General features: G+C 50.1%; 1 protein-coding gene across 3 annotated transcripts; it reads left to right on the top strand.

Annotated features, from left to right (window-relative positions):
- The first annotated feature begins 6,809 nt into the window (after positions 1-6,809).
- Positions 6,810-18,623, top strand: Fpgs (folylpolyglutamate synthase). 3 transcript variants are annotated; one of them, XM_031369859.1, is made up of 15 exons: positions 6,810-7,009; positions 8,304-8,432; positions 8,516-8,569; positions 9,789-9,853; positions 12,537-12,651; positions 12,753-12,830; positions 12,928-12,989; positions 13,110-13,212; positions 13,420-13,497; positions 13,739-13,886; positions 13,960-14,049; positions 14,759-14,909; positions 15,246-15,321; positions 16,014-16,080; positions 17,968-18,623. In XM_031369859.1, the coding sequence occupies exons 1-15, from the start codon at positions 6,872-6,874 to the stop codon at positions 18,270-18,272; spliced, it is 1,659 nt and encodes a 552-aa protein (XP_031225719.1). In that variant the 5' UTR covers positions 6,810-6,871; the 3' UTR covers positions 18,273-18,623. The 3 variants fall into 3 exon arrangements, with proteins under 3 accessions (XP_031225719.1, XP_031225718.1, XP_031225720.1); XM_031369858.1 differs by having other exon boundaries at positions 17,747-18,623; XM_031369860.1 differs by having other exon boundaries at positions 17,946-18,196.
- Positions 18,624-19,326: the final 703 nt, after the last annotated feature.

Here is a 19,326-nt window from a genome sequence, read left to right as displayed (position 1 = left end):
TGCTGGTGCTCCTGTTCGAGCCCTAGTTAAACCTAGGTCACCAAAATAAATAAATAAACAAATAAATAAAGATAAGAAGACATGAGGGCTGGAGAGATGGCTCACTAGTTAAGAGCATTGGCTGCTCTTCCAGAGGTCCTGAGTTCAAATCCCAGCCCCCCCACGTGGAAGGCCGCAGTCATCTGTGACTGCAGTTGAAGGACGCTGGTACTCCCTTCCAGGTTCCTCAGACACCAGTGCACAGACAGCGTACAGACACACATGCAGGCAAAGCCACCAGACACGGACACAGAGAACAAAATCATAATTTTTGAAAAAGTAAAAATGCAGGCAGTGGTGGCACACGCCTGTAATCCCAGCACTTGGGAGGCAGAGGCAGGCAGATTTCTGAGTTCAAGGCCAGCCTGGTCTACAGAGTGAGTTCCAGGACAGCCAGGGCTACACAGACAAACCCTGTCTCAAAAAGCAAAAAACAACAAAAAAAAACCCAAAACAAAACAAAAAAAGGGGGGGGGGCTAGGAAGATGGCTCAGCAGGTAAGAGCACTGATTGCTCTTCCAAAGGTCCTTAGTTCAAATCCCAGCAACCACATGGTGGTTCACAACCACCCATAATGAGATCTGACACCCTCTTCTGGTGCATCTGAAGATAGCTACAGTGAATTACGCAGGAGCAAGCAGGGCCGGAGAGAGTGGGACTGGCAGAGGTCCTGAGTTCAATTTCCAGCAGCCACACACATGATGGCTTACGGCCATCTGTACAGCTACAGTGTACTTATACACATAAAATAATAATAAATAAAATAAATCTTAAAAAAAAAAAAGTAAAAACATAGCCGGGCAGTGGTGGCGCACGCCTTTAATCCCAGCACTTGAGAGGCAAAGTCAGGTGGATTTCTGAGTTCGAGGCCAGCCTGGTCTACAGAGTTCCAGGACAGCCAGGGCAATCCAGAAAACCCCTGTTTCAGGAAAAAAAAAAAAACAAAACAAAACAAAAAAGTAAAAACATGAGAGTATAAGGGGGGGCGAGAGATAGGTGGGAAGAGGGAGGAGAGGAGGGGGATTGGAGGAGGATGAGAGAGGAAAGTAGGGATAAATGTGATCAAAATACCTTATATCCATGTTTGCAAGTGTCCTTACTCCTTTGTGGCCATAGGCAAAGTGAGGCTCTGAATATCAGAGAGGGGAGCTGCGAAGGAGATGGGGGACAGTCTCTGTAGGCCATCAGCGTAGACATTGAAACATGGAAGATCCTTGCTGTACCAAGGCTACAGAGATAAACTCACTTTTTTTTTTTTTTAATGATTTTATTTATCTATCTTATATATATGATGAGTACACTGTAGCTGTCTTCAGTCACACCAGAAGAGGGCACCCAATCCCATTACAGATGGTTGTGAGCCACCGTGTGGTTTCTGGGAGTTGAACTCAGGACCTCTGGAAGAGCAGGCAGTGCTTTTAACCACTGAGCCATTTCTCTAGCCTCAGTTTTCATTTTTCTCAAGGCAGGGTTTCTCTGTGTAGCCTCAGCTGTCCTGAAACTCACTCAGGAAACCAGACTGGCCCAAAGCTCACAGAGATTCGTCTGCCTCTGCTTCTTGAGTGCTTGGATTAAAGGCATGTACCACCACCACCCTACTTGCAGGTTTTCTCTGTGTAGCCCTGGCTGTCCTAGAACTCACTCTGTAGACCAGGCTGGCCTTGAACTCATAAATGAAATCCACCTGCCTCTGTCTCCCAAGTGCTGGGATTAAAGACATGTGCCACCACTGCCCAGTTTGCACCCCACTTCTGAATACTGCAAAAGCCTACTGATGTGCTTGACTCTCCTTGTTCTTTGTTGCAGCCCAGGTGTAGAGACCCAGGTGAGGAAGGGACAGCTGGACCTCTTCATTCAGACCTCAGGTTGCTGTGAAGGAAATGAATCAGAGACAGGGGACTCTTTTCTTAGAGTCACACAGCAGGTCCAGGGGCTGCAGAGAGCATCATGGAGCTGATAGATTGGTGGGGGTTGGTGTGGAACGAGGGTAGATGTTAGTCAGCAAGTCTAGGGTGAGTTCATTAATCTCCCCAAGTTTCGATCTCTCCTCCTATAAAAAGAGGACAATCTCTAACTCCCAGAAGGGTGATGAGACTTCTGATGCCCAGGATAGCTCTGTGAGGATCTAAGGATACCCTGGAAGGGAGGAAACTAGTTCCACCTCTCCTGCATGGCACAAGGTAATATATATGAGCACGTGCGCTGGCTGCACATCGCCCTCGACTTAGTCACTGCACTTCCACTGCATCTATGGAAGAAATAAAGACTGTAAATGATCCCGTTACATCATCGCATGTGACAGCAAAATGCTGGAACAGCCTAGAGGTCAGCCAACAGGAACCAGTCCTCAACAGTCTTCCCCAACATGGAGTACTACACAGCTCTGAAAAGCCAATCAGCCACGAGGGCATCTATATACCAACACAGTCCAGAATAAGAACTATATAGAAAGCCTTGTGGATGGGCTAGCATGGTGGCTCAGTGGCTGAGAGGCACTTGCTGCCAAATTTGAGCCTCAGGGTCCATGTGGTGGAAAGAACCAGCCACTGAAAAGTTGTCCTCTGACCTCCACAGACATGCTATAGCACGCGCATGCGCGCACACACACACACACACACACACACACACACACACGCACACACACACACAGGCACATGACAACCCTACCACCAGGGAGGAAAGAGTATATGGAAACAGTATGGTTCTGAGTCACCTATATAGGGTTGATGGTTGTCTGTGAATAAAGAACTGAAGGCTGGGAGTAGTGCTCAGTTAGAAGTGTGCTTGCCTAGTATGCATAAAGCCTTGGGCTGGCTCTCTAGCAGTGTATAAACTGGAAAGGACAGTGAAGTGAGCCTGTGAGGCAAGGCCTTGGGAGGTGGAAACAGGGGGGTTAGAAGTTCAAGGATGCCAGGCAGTGGTGGCGCATGCCTTTAATCCCAGCACTTGGGAGGCAGAGGCAGGTGGATTTCTGAGTTTGAGGCTAGCCTGGTTTACAGAGTGAGTTCTAGGACAGCCAGGGCTATACAGGGAAACCCTATCTTGAAAAACCAAAAAAAAAAAAAAAGACGTTCAAGGGCTCAAGGGCAGCTTTGGTAGACTGTGACTTAGAGGCCATATATGAGACCCTACCTCAAAATAATAAAATTAATAAGTGGAAAGTCATGAAAAATGTCCTTGGGGACAACAGGTCCATGGCACAGGTGACATGCCCAGAGCCCAGGTACCACTTGTAATTCCGTTACAACTGGAATAATACCAATTTAGAATGGCAGAATTTCTAGTGCTCTGTCCTTCTCTGTGTCTGCATTTATTTCCAGTTAGAGCTGATGTATACAGTTCAAGGACTCAGGGCCTTAGCCCTGCCTCTAAAGAAAGCCTGTGGCAGGTGCTGAGGCTCCTGTCTGCAGGAGGGTGGGGTTCTGCTGCTTAGCCAAAACCCCACCCTCTCTAATTGCTTTGATCATGACAAAGTTAAAAGGAATCAGGGCTGTGGAGGAGGCTCAGCAGCTAAGAGTACCTAACTCTTCCAGAGGATGGGTTCGGGTTCCAGCACCCACAGGATGGCTCACAACCACCTGTAATTCTAGTTCCAGGGTATCTGAGCCCCATCCCCCTTTCTGCTCTCTGCTGGCATTGTACAAATGTGCTTCACAGACCTAAATACAGACAAAACACCTGCATAAGAGGGACTAAATTAAAAGGTAAAGGAAATTAAGTAATCTGGCATAAAACTGTATTCCTTGAACCTTAGATATAGTTCTAGCACTTGGGGATCTGAGGCAGGAGAATTTCTGAGAGTTAGAGGCAAGTGTTGTGATCATAAAAAGAGAAAGAGCTATAAAAATATGTTCTGGTGAGGTGTGGGGGAAGGGGGTGCCTCTGCAGGCCCATGCCGAGGCATCCCCTCCCCTTGAGGGACCAGACACACACCAGTATAGCATAGAATAGAGTTTATTTAGGGCATGGGGAAGGGAGTTAAGAAGGTAGTAGAGGCAGAGAAAGGCAGAGGAGGAGAGAGTAGAGAAGTAGAGGCTGGCCAAGACCACGTGGAGAGAGGAGGAAGGGTATGGGAAGAGAGGGTGAACAAAGGAGTAAGAGGCAAGGAGGAGAAGCAGGAGCAAGAAAGAGAGGAGGGGGCAAGCAGCCCCTTTTATAGGGCCAGGCCTACCTGGCTGTTGCCAGGTAACCATGGGGAGGAGCATACCTGGCTGCTGCCAGGTGTCTGTGGTGGTGGTGTTTATACAGAATGCCAACAGCATGCCTTGGCCATACAGGGAGTTCCAGGCCAGTGTAAGCTGTCTAGTGAGACCCTGTCATAAACAAACAAACAAGGAAACAAGAAAGAGGGAGGAAGTGAGCTAAGGCAGGTTCTGCCTCATTCCACAAAATACACAGAAATAAGTCCTCCCTCGCGATGTTGTATACCTCCAGTGCCATTTCTTACAGATCTGATAGTTTTTTTAAAAATGACCCTCTGGAGGACAGAACCAGGTACATAGATGCTTTTATTTTATTTTATTTTAAGATTTATTTATTTATTATATGTAAGTACACTGTAGCTGTCTTCAGACGCACCAGAAGAGGGAGTCAGAACTCATTACAGGCACCAGAAGAGGGAGTCAGAACTCATTACAGGTGGTTGTGAGCCACCATGTGGTTGCTGGGATTTGAACTCATGACCTTCTGAAGAGCAGTCGGTGCTCTTACCCACTGAGCCATCTCACCAGCCCAGATGCTTTTATTTTAATATCGTTGTTAGTAGTGCTAAGGAACCAATCCCAGTGTCTTTGCATATGTTAGACAAGACCTCCCTCCCCCCCCCCTTTTTTTTTTGAGACAGGGTTTCTCTGTATAATCTTTGCTGTCCTAGAACTCACTCTGTAGACCAGGATGGTCTCGAATCCATCCACCTGCCTCTGCTTCTGGGATAGAGCTTCTCCTAGAGGCACAAATGGATTTTGTGATTATCAGAGAGAAGAAAAAGGGAGGGGGACACAAGGATTATAAAAGCAGTTAGTGGGTAGAGCAAGATTCCTGAGTTACAGACTGAAACCCCATAGGGGGAAAAAAACTAGGAAGACTGGGCCGAGAATGAGTGAAGCCATTCACTGAAATCCACACTTGGGTAACACCAAGCAAAGTGACAAATGCCTGTAATCCCAGCACCCTGGTGGTGGAGGCAGAAGGATTAAAGTTTAAAATTGTCCTGGGCTACATTGTGAGTTAGAGGTAGGCCTGGGTTGCATGAGACCTTGTCTCAAAACAGAGGACTATGGTTCAGTGGCAGACTGCTTGTCTAGCATGCATAAGGCTCTGGATTAGATCCTAGTAGGACATGAAACCAGCCATGCTGGTATAGACGGGTCCTTGCACTGTAAGGTTTCTCAGCGCTTGGAAAGCGAAAGCAGGATGACCAGGAGTTTAAAACCATCTTTTGCCACATAGAGAATTTGAGACTGGCTGGGTTCATCTATGGTGTCTCAGGTTCCCCTAGGTTACAGATGAAACTCCAGGGGGCAGGGGCGATGGCGGTGGTGGGGGTGAGGGTGGCGGGAGAGGAAGAGGCTGTTCACTGAAATATACGCTTGGACACTTTGGTTCCAGCATTCAGGAGGCCAGCGCAAGGAGATCTCTGTGAGTTTGAGTCCAGGAGTACTTTCAGAAAGAGCACATGTCCAGGTTTCCTCCCCCAAAGCCCTTGCTTATTTAAAATAGACAATCTCTGCTAAATATTTAAGCCCAATGTAGAAAAGCAGGGGAGATTGAAAACCCATTGCGGTTCAAAGGGCCGCTTTCTATCCAGGGCCTTTCACAAATATGAGATTATTGTTCCCTTCCCCCAGAGGGCCCTCAAATTCACTCTCCCCTGCGATGGAGTTTCCAAAGCCCGAATAAGATCACTCTCCTTCCCCTAAAGCCATTTGCCAGCCAAATTTACTCCAATTTTTTTTTAATCTTTACTTAATATTTTTGCCTGTTTGCATTGTGCTTTTGGAGGCCAGAGTTGGGTCAGATCCCCAGTTTGGAATCTACAATTGTGAGCCGCAGTGTGGGTCCCTGAGACTTGAACCCTGAGACTCCGGAAGAGCAGCCAATGTTCTTAACCACTGAGTCATTTCTCCAAACCTAATTTCATACCGGGCCCCAGGTCCCTGCTGATGAAGCTTCCCAGGAGCAACCCGGTCCAACCAAATGGGAGTCTTTCCCAGGGTCCGCTTCTTAGCCTGGAAATCCGCCCCCGAACCCTGCAGGCCTCGATAGGGGTGTCCTTCTTCCCAGAGGAAGTCTTCCTAGGCTTCTAGAGTGAGCTAAGGGTCTGGAGACTGGGTCATATCCTTGACCGAAAAGGCGCATCCCCACTGTCTGCGTGAGCCGGGACGTTTCGGTGCTGGGCATCGATGACACAGGCATCTGCCAGCGCTGTAATTCTATTCCAGCTCACAGCTAGTCTGGCATGAAGAGGGGACTGAGAACTGCTGGCTCGGAGTGGCTATTTTGGGATGTACAGCGAAGTCCTTAAGATCTGGGGCACAGACCTTTGGAGGATGGCGACGAAAAGAGGACAGAGTCCCTTTAAGATGGAGGACCCCTCCCACGAAACCCTCTTCCCTCCAACCGCCCCGGCAGCGCGCCCCTCAGAAGCATGGCGAGAGCAGCGCGCCTCTGGACGATCTGCCCCTCACAAAGATGGCCGCGATAAGACGCCGCTTCTCATTGGTTCGGGAAAATCCAGAGACTTTGATTGGTGGGCCGTGCAGGCGCGTCAGGGCGGGGCGGGGCGAAGCGGGGCGGCTCCCGCCCAGGCCTAGCTTGCGGTGGCATTAAGACTATGTCGTGGGCGCGGAGCCATCTGTGCTCCGCTCTGTCCCTGGCAGCTGTTTCTGCGCGTGGTGCAACGACGGAGGGCGCGGCGCGGCGGTGGTTGAGCGCGTGGCCAGCGCCGCAGGAGCCCAGCATGGAGTATCAGGTTTCTGACCGTTCCCGCGGGCAAACGGTCCCGTGCTGACACGTGGGCAGGACCGGAGCCGCGCTCCGCTCTCCGCCAGCTGCTAGGGCCACCCGAGCACGTAGTTGCGGTGCTCGGGAAGCGGGGACATCCCGGAGTCCAGGGAAGGTGACAGGGACCGGAAAGTTGGGCTCAGATGGCCCGATGTGGGAATTCTGAGAGCGCGTGTCTCGTGTTGCAGAGGGAATGGGCGCTGGTGACACACCAGAACGTCCAGAGTCTGAATTGAGTTTTAGAAGTTCCAATGACACCAGCATCTGCACTGGCAATGCAGGATGAGGGGGAGTTCTGGAGTTCTGGGAAGGAGTTCTGGAGGACAGAGTGGAAATACTCAGGAGGACCTGGGATTGGGGTCTCCAAGACTCGAAGACTAGAATCCAAGTATTCAGAATTGACTGGCGGACAGGCAGAAAAAGAAGCAATAAAGAGACCAATAATCTAGAACAAACTGTAGATTACTGTGCCAGGGTCAGTTGTCAATGACCAGAACTTAATGCTAGCCAGGCAGGTGGCACCGGTTTAGGGCTGTGTGGCTTCCAGCCAAGCCTTGAGGATAAGAGGACAGGTGACCAGTCTGGTGCCTGAGAGGAACGGCCTAAGCACAGATTTCTCAGAATGTAGGTGTAATTGAAACACACATGACTGGATTTATATCCTCAAGTGCCTCTCTCATTTAGTCCTCTCTATTTATTTTCTGTTCCCACTCCCATCCCCCAAAGCCGTCTCCTGAGGCTGTCTGTACCCGCCTGTGGATTCTGGCCGGATGACTCTCTAGCATATTTTCCCTCCCTCTGTACCTCCTCTTCCAGATCTAATTGCTTACTTACTTACGTCGGGAGTCTTGTCTTGTCTTGGGGTTAGAAAGTGGAACTCCAGAGTCACAAATATTCCAAAATTCAAAGTTCCTAGATTTCTAATGTCCTGGCCCCAGCTCAATGGGTGCCCAGGATAGTGGTAGAGAGATTAACACCTCCTGGGGTGGGTGTTGTGTGTGAAGGCTGAGGGCATAGAGGCTTGGGGAAGGCAGCCCAGGAAATGAAGGTCCGTTAACCTTGCCAGCTTTACCTGGCACTCCCTGGGTGGGGCTAGCTTGCCCGTGGCTCCCAACTTTGCTAGACCTGGAAATGTGCCAGGACTGTCCCCACCAAGTAGCTGTAGGCAAAGGCAGTGTGCTTGGTTGCCCTGGTTTTGCCACTGGTGGGCTGGGTCCCTCTGTCCTTAAGGACCCTCACTGAACTGTGACTATGGTTGCCAGGATGCTGTGCGCACGCTCAACACCCTACAAACCAATGCCAGCTACCTGGAGCAGGTAAAGCGCCAGCGGAGTGACCCCCAGGCGCAGCTGGAGGCCATGGAGATGTACCTGGCACGGAGTGGACTGCAGGTAAAGCAGTAGATCCTGCAACACCTCTCCCCTATCTGCTTTCGAGCCCAGTGGCTGAGGCGGGGCCTTTCTGTCTATTGTAGGTGGAAGACTTGAACCGGCTAAACATTATCCATGTTACTGGGACCAAAGGAAAGGTAAAGAGTAATCCAGGAGGAGTCCATATGGTGGACTGGTGCCTATCCAACCTTTTTTTTTTTTAAAGATGTATTTATTGTTCTATGTAAGTACACTGTAGCTGTCTTCATGCACACCAGAAGAGGACATCAGATTTCATTATGGATGGTTGTGAGCCACCATGTGGTTGCTGGGATTTGAACTAAGGACCTTCTGAAGTGCAGCCAGTAAAACCGCTGAGCCACCTCTCCAGCCTACCTATCCACCTTTTTGTTTTAAACATTTATTTATTTAGCTGGGCAGTGGTGGCTCATGCCTTTAATCCCAGCACTTGGGAGACAGAGGCAAGTAGATTTCTGAGTTTGAGGCCAGCCTGGTCTACAGAGAGAGTTCCAGGACAGCCAGGGCTAAACAGAAAAACCCTCTCTCGAAAAACAAAAAACAAAACAAAAAATATTTATTTATTTTATGTGTAGGAGTACACTATTGCTGTCTTCAGACACACCAGAAGAAGGCATTGGATCCCATTATAGATGGCTGAGAGCCACCACATGGTTGCTGGGAATTGAACTCAGGACCTCTGGAAGAGCAGTCAGTGCTCTTAACTGCCAAGCCATCTCTCCAACTGCTGTCTATCTGCTTTTATTAATTGATTCTCTACATTCTGTTTCCAAAGAGCACCTTAGGGTGTCTTTTTAGGGTCACTACTGCTGTGATGAAACACCATGACCAAAAGCAACTTGGGGAAGAAAGGGTTAATTTCCCTCACAGTTCCATAGAATGGTTTATCATCAAAAGAAGTTAAGACAGGAACTCAAACAGAGTGGGAACCTGGAGGCAGTAGCTGATGCAGAGGCCATGGAGGGGTGCCACTTATTGATTTGATCATCGGGGCTTGCTCAGCCTGCTTTCTTATAAAACCCAGGACCCCCAGCCCAGGGATGGCTCCACTCACAATGGGTCAGGCCCTCCCTTTCAGTCACTAATTTTAAAAATGCCCTTATGCTGGATTGATTGAGTTTACCTGGCTGTGAGCTCTAGGGGGTGTGGCCTCCTGTGGCAGGAGACCACATTGCATCCTCAGGCAGGAAGCGATAGATGCTGGTGTTCTTGGGCCTCTGTCAACTGTCTAGAAAGTCCTCCACAGGCCTGCACAGAGGCTGTCTTCCTGTGATTCCGGGTGCTGCCAAGTCGACAGTCAACAGTGCCCATCGTTTGACCCCACCCAATGCTTTCCAGGGCTCCACCTGTGCCTTCACCGAACGAATCCTGCGGAATTACGGCCTGAAGACTGGCTTCTTTAGGTACTGGGCTCTGTGTTTGTGTGTGTGTGTGTGTGTGTGTGTGTGTCTGTCTGTCTGTCTGTCTGTCTGTCTGTCTGTCTGTCTGTCTGTCTTAGCTCTAGAGGGCGATGGTGCTAGAGCCAAGGTCAGCCTCTCTGCCCCTCTGCCAGTATTTCTTGATTCAGTAAACTTTAAATCCACAGTGCCCATGTTAGTGGCTATCAGTTTCCATGAGGAATAAAATGGAGGGAGAGGGATGGTGTCCCATAAGGGAGAGGTCCTTAGGTGTGGCCTAAGTAGCTGGCTGGAAGAGCCAGGTGACCTTTTATTAATTTAAATTCTAAATATAATTTTTTTAGAAAAGATTTATTTATTATTATATGTAAGTACACTGTAGCTGTCTTCAGACGCATCAGAAGAGGGCATCAGATCTCATTATGGATGGTTGTGAGCCACCATGTGGTTGCTGGGATTTGAACTCAGGACCTTCAGAGGAGCAGTCAGTGCTCTTAATCACTGAGCCATCTCTCCAGCCCCTAAATATAATTTTTGCCTGTTAAATTTTTTAATTATTCCTCCTTATGTGTATGTGTATTTTGCCTGCATGTATGTGCTTTACATGTGTGCCTAACAGAATTGGAATTACAGAGGGTTCTAGGTCATGTGTGTGCTAGGAATGAAACCCAGGTCTTGTGCAAGAGCATTCAGTGCTCTTCATTGCTGAGCCATAGATCCAGTCCCTGTTTGAGGCTCTAGCCCAGGCTGACCTTGAACTCTGTTCCCCCAGAGCTCCTAGATTCAGCTGGACGACTATGCACTGCCAACCCCCAGGGATCCTCCTGTCTCTGCCTCCCCAGCTCCCCAGACTCACAGCCACTGGCTGGGTTTTTGTTTGTTTGTTTGTTTGTTTGTTTGTTTGTTTTTGGCAGGGGTAGGAGGTAGGTGTTGGGGTGGAGTGTAAGAATACTAGGGATCTAAACACAGGCCCTCATACCTGGGTGGCAAGCACTTCACTGACTAAGCCATTTCCAAGGCTCTCCAGATCCAGTTCTTATACTTAGAGATGTTTGTCTGCTAAGATGTCTCTGCAGTAAGGAGCACAAACCTGACTCATGAGGGTGCATGGAGCAAGACCGGTTATGGCCTCCATGTTAGAGTCTCCACAGGGAGGCAGTGGAGCTCCGCCGGCGATAGCTGTGCTTTCTTCTGGAGGCAGCGCCCCCTTGTGGTGGCTCACAGACATCAGACGCCCACAAGATGTGGAGGGCCTCTCCTCACCTGTTACCTTAAGTGAAGGACGGTTCAGAGAAATGAATATGATTGTACTCCTCAGGATTTGTTCCTTGAGGGAGGAGCATATCTGACATTATCTATGATGCATTATCCATAAACATATCTGAAACCAGTTGGCTATGGCCATTTCAAATCAACATGTTTTCCTGGAACTGGTGATTGTTCAAAATAAAGACATGGAAGCTGGGCAGGGCGGTGGTAGCACATACCTCATCCCACCACTCAGGAGGCAGAGACAGGCTGTGAGTTCAGGGTCAGCCTGATCTACAGAGCAAGTTTCAGGGCTACGGAGAGAAACCCTGTATTAAAAAAAAAACAAAAAAACAAAAAAAAAAACAAAACAGAGCAAAGAAGAAAGAAAGAAAGGAATGAAGAAACTTGGTGTGAGAGGGTTCTTTGAGGAGTTATAAAGCAGCTGTATCTCAGGAGATGGTGTGATTGTGCACATGGCACACACAGTGGCCACTGCTGGACAGGGGATGTAATCATAAAGGACAGAATATGTCTGTTACTGACCAAAGGTTGTGAAACAGTATATGACTGTGTAAGGCAACTCTTTGCTTTCTAGAATAATCTTGGGAACTGAATGTGGTGACTCATGCCTGTAAAATTTGTCACTTGAGGAATGTAGGCAGGAAGATTAGGAATTCAGGGTTATCCTCAGGTATGTAGCGAGTTGAAGGTCAGCCTTGGCTATATGAGACCTTAAAAAAGAAAAAAAATCTAAATAAAAAATAATACTTTTTTTTAAACCATGAAAGAATTTTTCCTTACCCGAGTGTCTTAGTGCATGTGTGTTTGCACGTGTGCATTTGCTGCAGCTCATGTGAGAGGTCAGAAGACAACCGTTAGGAGTAGTTTCTTTCCTTCCACCTTGTGAGTTCTCTGGATGAACTCAGATCAGCAACTTTGGCAGCATGTGCCATGTTGCTGGCCCCTGATAATAGTGTTATGAGTAAAACCTCTAACCATTAACCTTGGTCCACTCGGCCATCCAGCCAGCCTGTGGATGTGGCTGGGGCAGGGGAATGTTTCCCAACAGTTCCTCCCTCTGGATTAATTACTTTGAGAGACAGATGGATATTATAGGCACATGTTATATAGCAGAGTTACTAATCCTCTGGGGCCCAGAGACTGTATTAGACCATCCTGGGGACAGGGCTATCTCTCTTCTTTCTGGGGCAGAGCATTAAGTTGAGAGTGATATAGTAGGATGAACCCACCGATGAGGTGCTGCTAAGATGTTGGGGTGGAGCTCAGCCTCTGCAGGGTCTGGGGCCCTAGGCAGAAGCTCAGACTCTTGAGTACTTCCTGGAGCCTGGGGAATGGGGCAGACACAGTCTGGTTAGGGCAAGGAAGGCCCTGAGGCTCAGGAAGGGGGGAGTCCCGATGACCCTAGGTCTCTCGGCAGCTCTCCCCACCTGGTGCAGGTGCGTGAGCGGATTCGAATCAACGGGAAGCCCATCAGCCCCGAGCTCTTTACCAAGCATTTCTGGCACCTCTATAACCAGCTGGAGGAATTCAAGGTGCTGTGACTGGGGAGCTGGGAGGGCCCATCTCCCCAGAGTCAGGGTTATGGGGGTGTGGGGGCATGGGACTCTGGTCCCTGACTTGTTCCTATGTGCAGGATGACAGCCACATTTCCATGCCCTCTTACTTCCGCTTCCTCACACTCATGGCTTTCCATGTCTTCCTCCAAGAGAAGGTGAGTATCTTTCCTACACCCTGTGTCTGAGTCCTTGGGGAGCAGAACATGAGTGGAGGGGCTTCCTGCTCCCTGCGTGCTGTTTGCTCTCCTACAGGTGGACTTGGCAGTGGTGGAGGTGGGCATTGGCGGGGCTTTTGACTGTACCAACATCATCAGGTAAGGCAGCTGCCATGGAGCAGCCCGAAGCCTGTGCCGGTGGCTCGGCACTGTAGGGAGCAACCTGAAGCCTGCACTGGTGGCTCAGCCCTGGGGAGAGGACCTTCTTGTTTCTTTCAGAAAGCCAGTGGTGTGTGGAGTCTCTTCTCTTGGCATTGACCACATCAGTCTGCTAGGAGACACGGTGGAGAAAATAGCATGGCAGAAAGGGGGCATCTTTAAGGTAACATAGCAGGCCAAGGCAGGAGAGGTTCATGGGATCCCAGGGTCTATCCTTTTAACATTTACGAAAGAATGGCTGCGGCAAGTCAGGACCAACTCCTAGCTGCCTGCATGGTCCAGCTTCTCATCCTTCTCCCTGTGTGACCTGAACCCCTCTGTGGCCTCAGTTGAAATCGGCCCCTGTCCCTTTTTCCTGGTGTGCTTGCAGCCTGGTGTCCCTGCCTTCACTGTGCTACAGCCGGAAGGTCCCCTGGCCGTGCTGAGGGATCGAGCCCAGCAGATCTCAGTGAGCAATTGGCTGGTTTGGTGGGGGTAGGGGCATGCTCACTAGAGGAACATAGTCTCCTGTTGGGCTTTGAGTTCCTCATATGTGCAAGGGGGGTGGGATGTGGGGGCAGCTGTTGATGCTCCAGGACTCATCTGGTTCTGGGAGCAGGTCTTGGTGGGCCCTGGTGGTTGGGGTGTGGTCAGAAGGCTTTCTAACATGGTGGCAGTGGTGGCAGGTCTTCCCTACCCCCCCCCCCCAGTGCCCCCTGTACCTGTGTCCACCATTGGAAGCCCTGGAGGAGGTTGGACTGCCATTGAGCCTGGGCCTAGAGGGAGAGCACCAGCGATCTAATGCAGCCCTAGCCTTACAGCTGGCCCGTTGTTGGCTGGAGCAGCAGGACCACCAAGGTAGGTGGTGCAGGTGGGCAGTGAGTGGAGCCTGCCTTGGAGGGGTCTGAACACACAGACTCACACCCCACAGACATCCGGGAGCTGAAGCTATCCAGGCCAAGCATACGGTGGCAGTTGCCCCTGGCGCCTGTGTTTCGTCCTACCCCCCACATGAGACGTGGTAAGTTGGAACTTCCTTTCCAGTCAGGACCACTACACATCCTTATTCCCCCTGAGATGTCTATTGAGCTCTTGTATCTTTGTGCCCTTTGAGATGCCTCCTTTGGGTTCCTGTTTGGGGGTTGGGGCAGTTGTAGTTGTTCCTCAGGGTGAGCATTCCTCTCTGGCCTAGAGTTCACACATCTTCCGGAAGCTCAGTTTTCCTATCTGCCAAATGAGATACTGATAACATCCACTGCCAGGGGCTGTTGGTGGATCCTGATGTGAGTCATTCAGGTGTGAGCACAGAGCCTGGAAGCCTGGAGCAGAGTGCCAGTCAGCAGTAGCTGCTGTCTCTCATCAGACTGTGAGGATGCCTTTGCTCCCATCCTCCAAAACTGCTTTCAGCCACAGTAGGGCTTGGACTGTTAAACCGCTTTAGAACAGTTTCAGTGTGCCAGGGTTGCTGTCAGAGACAGCCCTTGAGCAGATCTTAGGTCAAACTCCAGCCGTAGCCCTCACTTGCTGTGTGAGTGCAACACTGGCTGTCACTGGGAATGTATGATTGTGTAATAGCAGCCCCATCTCAGGGCTGTCTGGAAGACTCCACATCAGGACAGCCCATTCCAGGAACCCAGGGACGGCCATTAGTAAGTGGATCTGCCTGCAGGGCCAGGAGATCACAGGGCTTGTTGTAGATCCCAGAGCACTGTCTCATCTGCCTTTGCCAGGGCTTCGGGACACAGTGTGGCCTGGCCGGACACAGATACTGCAGCGGGGACCCCTTACCTGGTACCTGGATGGTGCGCATACCACCAGCAGTGTGCAGGCCTGTGTGCACTGGTACTGCCAGTCATTGGAGCGCAGCAAACGCACCGATGGGTGAGCTCTCTTGCAAGTCTGAGCATGCAGGGGGCGGGGTCCTGGGTAATACCCATTAGGGCTGATTTCAGTAGCTATCAGTGGGCTGTAACCTGCTCTTAGGAAAAAAAAATGTTATACTGATGATTCTTTAGCAGAGATGCCGCTACATGGCACAAATTTGAAAATGTACTAAGTGGTGTTTCAGTGATAAAGTCTACACCCTGGAGCTGGAAGTTGTTAAAGGCCCTCGCTGCTCTTGCAGAAAACCCACATGGGTTAGATTCTGGGGAAATGGCTGGAATGGGCTGGGAGGGGGCGCAGAAGGCATGTCCCACCCATTTCTTCCTGACACAGTGGGCCTGAAGTACACGTCTTGCTCTTCAACTCCACTGGTGACAGAGACTCTGCTGCCCTGCTGAAGTTGCTGCAGGTAAAGGACCACCTGGATTTTAAGCCTTGCTCTCTACTCTCACCTCTTGCTCCCTCTCCCCCCTTCTCTTCTTCCTCTCTCCACGTGGCCACAGCTGGTCTCTACTTTCCTACCTTCTCTCTCTCTCTCTCTCTCTTTCTCTTTTCTACAATAAAGCTCTAAAACCAAAAATAAAATGACCCACCTGGAGAGGGGATGGCAGGTGGCACTGGTTCTCGTGGGCACTGGTTCTCGTGGGCACTGAGGCCTAGATGTCCTCAGCTGTAAAATGGAGCTGATTCTTGTCATGCCTTTGCTTGGGGAAACTGATCAGTTCTAGGCTGCTGGGGCCAGAGTGGCTCCTAGGATCATTTCCCACTTGAGAGCAGGAGGCTCTGGTTCATATCCAGAAACTACCCCAGCCTGGGCTTGGGGCCTGCTCCTCAGCTAGGCTGCCCTAAGTAGGTACCACCTGAATCTTCATTCGTTCAGAACAGTACACGTATACAAGTACTCTCTGGACAGTAGGCTGTGCACTTAGGCAGATGGAGCAGGTGTGGAAGGCCTGCAGCTCCATTACTATATACCGTATCCCAGTACAGGGGTGGGTATCTCCAGAGTGTGGCGGGGGTGGGGAGTATCTGGAGGTCAAGTGGGGGTAAGGGACATATTCAGAGGAATGATACTACCTACATCTCCCTTTGGTCTCCCAGCCCTGCCAGTTTGACTATGCTGTCTTCTGCCCCAACGTGACAGAGGTTTCATCCACAGGAAACGCAGGTAAGAGGGACAGATGGTATGGCTAACGCCAGGCGCCCGTGGCTCAGTGAGGAACAGGGACTTCCAAAGCATGCTAGGAGACAGTGTTTTTTTTTTTAAAGGACCTCTGCTCACTCAGTCCCTGCTCGTTCTGGCCCAAAGATTTTTTTTTGTTGTTGTTTTTTTGAGACAGGATTTCTCTGTATAGCCCTGGCTGTCCTGGAACTCACTCTGTAGACCAGGCTGGCCTCGAACTCAGAAATCTGCGTGCCTCTGCCTCCCAAGTGCTGAGATTAAAGGGATGTGCCACCACTGCCCGGCCAACCCAAAGATTTTTTTTTTTTATTATTATACATAAGTACACTGTAGCTGTCTTCAGACATGCCAGAAGAGGGCATCAGATCTTATGATGGTGGTTGCTGGGATTTGAACTCAGGACCTTTGGAAGAACAGTCAGTGCTCTTACCCACTGAGCCATCTCGAGACAGCCTTTTTTTTTTTTTAAAGATTATTTATTATATGTAAGTACACTGTAGCTGTCTTCAGATGCACTAGAAGAGGGCATCAGATCTCATTATGGATGGTTGTGAGCCACCATGTTTTTGCTGGGATTTGAACTCGGGACCTTTGGAAGAGCAGTCAGTGCTCTTAACTGCTGAGCCATCTCTCCAGCCCCGAGACAGCATTTTTTTTTAAAAAAAAGATTTATTTTTATTGTTTGTGTGTGTCTGAGTGCCCAGCTCCTGTGGAGGCCAGGAGTCATTAAATCCACAAGAAGTGGAGTTACAGATGGTAGTAAGCCACCATATGGGTGCTGGGAACTGAACCCCAGGTCTCTGCAAGAACAGCAAGGGCTTTTTAACAACTCAGTCAGTCACCAGCCCCAGGGTATATAGATTTTATTGTAGAAACACCATTTGGTACATTTTCAAAGTTGTGACATGTAATCACAACACTGTAAAAGAATTATCAGGTATAGCATTTTTTTTAAAGGGCAGATTACAGCCCACTGACACCTACTGAAATCAGCTCAGTGGGACTCAACTAAGGTTTATTGACTGGAAAAGAATAGAAAATCCCAGTGTGCACTGCATGAAGATGGGCAGGTACTGCCTGCTGACGTCTCGGCTCTGGGCACCTACGAAGAGTGTAGAACTAGCTTGCAGTGTAAAATGCATTTAAGAGCTGTTTTTTATTATATTAATTAATTTGGGTTGGGGCACATGAGTGAAGGCCAGAAGACAACCTGGGGGAGTCAGTTCTTTCCTTCTACCGTGTGGGTTGTGGGCCATGGGGATTAGATATAGGCTGCCAGGCTAGGTGGCAAGCACCTCCTTACACTAGGTCATCTCACTGGCTCCCAAAATGCCTTTTGTACTCTACTGCATTGTATTTTAAAAACATTGAAGGAGTGTGAACCATGCAGATAGACCTCCAGGTCCCACACTGGACAGTCTATGGGGCGGTCTGGGATCAGTATCTTTAACAGGCTTCCTGGGAAACACGCATGCCCACATGGGCGAGGCTCTTCCCGTGACAGTGAGCAGGTTGCACTGGTCGCAGTCCACCGTGCAGACAGCCAGCAGTCTGGTGAAGCTGTGCTTGTAAGGGCCAGGAGTTAAGCAGACGCTCACTGTGCCCCCTTTCCCTCTCCCTCCACTGACATGCCTTGTCCCGGACCTCACAGACCAGCAGAACTTCACTGTGACTCTGGACCAGGTGCTGCTCCGCTGCCTGCAACACCAGCAGCATTGGAACTGCCTGGCTGAGAAACAGGCCAGCTCCAACCTCTGGAGCAGCTGCAGCCCAGACCCTGCTGGGCCAGGCTCCCTGCTGCTGGCACGGCACCCACCTCGGCCTACTAGCATGAGCTCCCTCGTTTTCAGCTGCATCTCCCATGCCTTGCAGTGGATCAGCCAAGGTCGCGATCCCATCTTTCAGCCGCAGAGCCCTCCAAGGAGCCTTCTCAACCACCCCACAGCCAACAGCGGGGCCAGCATCCTCCGAGAGGCCGCTGCCGTCCACGTACTGGTCACAGGAAGCCTGCACCTGGTGGGTGGGGTTCTGAAGCTGCTGGATCCCTCTATGTCCCAGTAGCCAAGGAAGGTCCTATACCAGCCTGCCTTCCCACAGACTCTCATACTCAGTGCCTTGTGATTTCCGTTCTCAGATTCTTTTGGCCTAGCCCAAGGTCCTGGGCTCTTGGTAGATAGAGTGTAGGGATAGGAGAGGCTCTGTGCCTTGGCCTCTCCTTCCTCTGGCAGAGACAGCAGGGGGCTTCCCAGAGTCCCTACCATCTCAGGCTTTCAGCCCAGCCCATCTCTCTGCCCACCCAGCTGCCTCCGGGCTCAGGTCCAGCTTATTGTTCAAGCTGCCTGAGCAGCCTGTGATCCTGCCCGAGGTTAGACCAGACACTTCACTTCCTCCTCTTTCCCAATGCCTTCTGGCAAAAGACAGGGCCCTTGGATTTGGGGACTGTATACTGCTGGAACTAATTGAAACTTTTAAACCCTTTTATTTTTTATTTTTTGTAAATAAATGCAAAATTTTTGATTGACTCATAACTCCTAGCTCCCTCATCAGATATTTGGGGGTCCGAGTTTGGCACTGCAGTATAGGAGCTGAGACCCTAGGATTAGTCCTCTCCCTTAGAGCATAAGGTAGCCCTTGTCATGAAAGACTGGACTAAAATGTTTGTGTGCCACATACCAAGACACTGCATTGCAAACCTCCTTGCCGACATTGTATTCAAGCTGGATGCGCAGCTTATAGGTGAGAGGGGGTGGCTGGCTTCCAGGAGCCTTGGAGCTGTCCACAGGCCCATTGCCTACAAGAGGTTTTTTGTTTTGTTTTGTTTTGGTTTTTGGTTTTTGGTTTTTTTTTGAGACAGGGTTTCTCTGTGTAGCCCTGGCTGTCCTGGAACTCACTCTGTAGAGGCTGGCCTCGAACTCAGAAATCTGCCTGCCTCTGCTTCCCAAGTGCTGGGATTAAAAGCGTGCGCCACCACTGCCCGGCCTGCCTACAAGAGTCATGTGCAGGACTAGAATCCAGAACTTTATAGGGTAACTGCGTTCCAGACCACAGAGACTATAGACAGGGCTTTTTAGAGTTTGGTTTCTGTCCCCTCTGACCCAAGGTTGGGCTACCAAATGAGTGAGCAGCAGAGAGGACTGGCTTCCTCCAAACATGGGCCCTCTCCATCTGCTACCAGGACAGCCCGAGAGGTGTGCACCCTTGTTCTGTGACATAATGGCCCTCCCCCTTCTC

This window comes from Mastomys coucha, unplaced genomic scaffold (assembly GCF_008632895.1).
Source record: "Mastomys coucha isolate ucsf_1 unplaced genomic scaffold, UCSF_Mcou_1 pScaffold15, whole genome shotgun sequence".
In the NCBI taxonomy this organism is placed as follows: domain Eukaryota; kingdom Metazoa; phylum Chordata; class Mammalia; order Rodentia; family Muridae; genus Mastomys; species Mastomys coucha.
The sequence above is the reverse complement of the archived record's forward strand: the minus strand, read 5'-3'. Positions and strand labels throughout refer to the sequence as shown.

Bases quoted from the DNA above. Each gene is read 5' to 3' on its own strand.
- Fpgs (XM_031369858.1), top strand. From the start codon at position 6,872: ATGTCGTGGGCGCGGAGCCATCTGTGCTCCGCTCTGTCCCTGGCAGCT. The intron at 9,854-12,536 runs GTACTGGGCTCT...GTCTCTCGGCAG, and splicing joins CTGAAGACTGGCTTCTTTAG to CTCTCCCCACCTGGTGCAGG. The intron at 13,213-13,419 runs GTAACATAGCAG...GTGTGCTTGCAG, and splicing joins AGAAAGGGGGCATCTTTAAG to CCTGGTGTCCCTGCCTTCAC.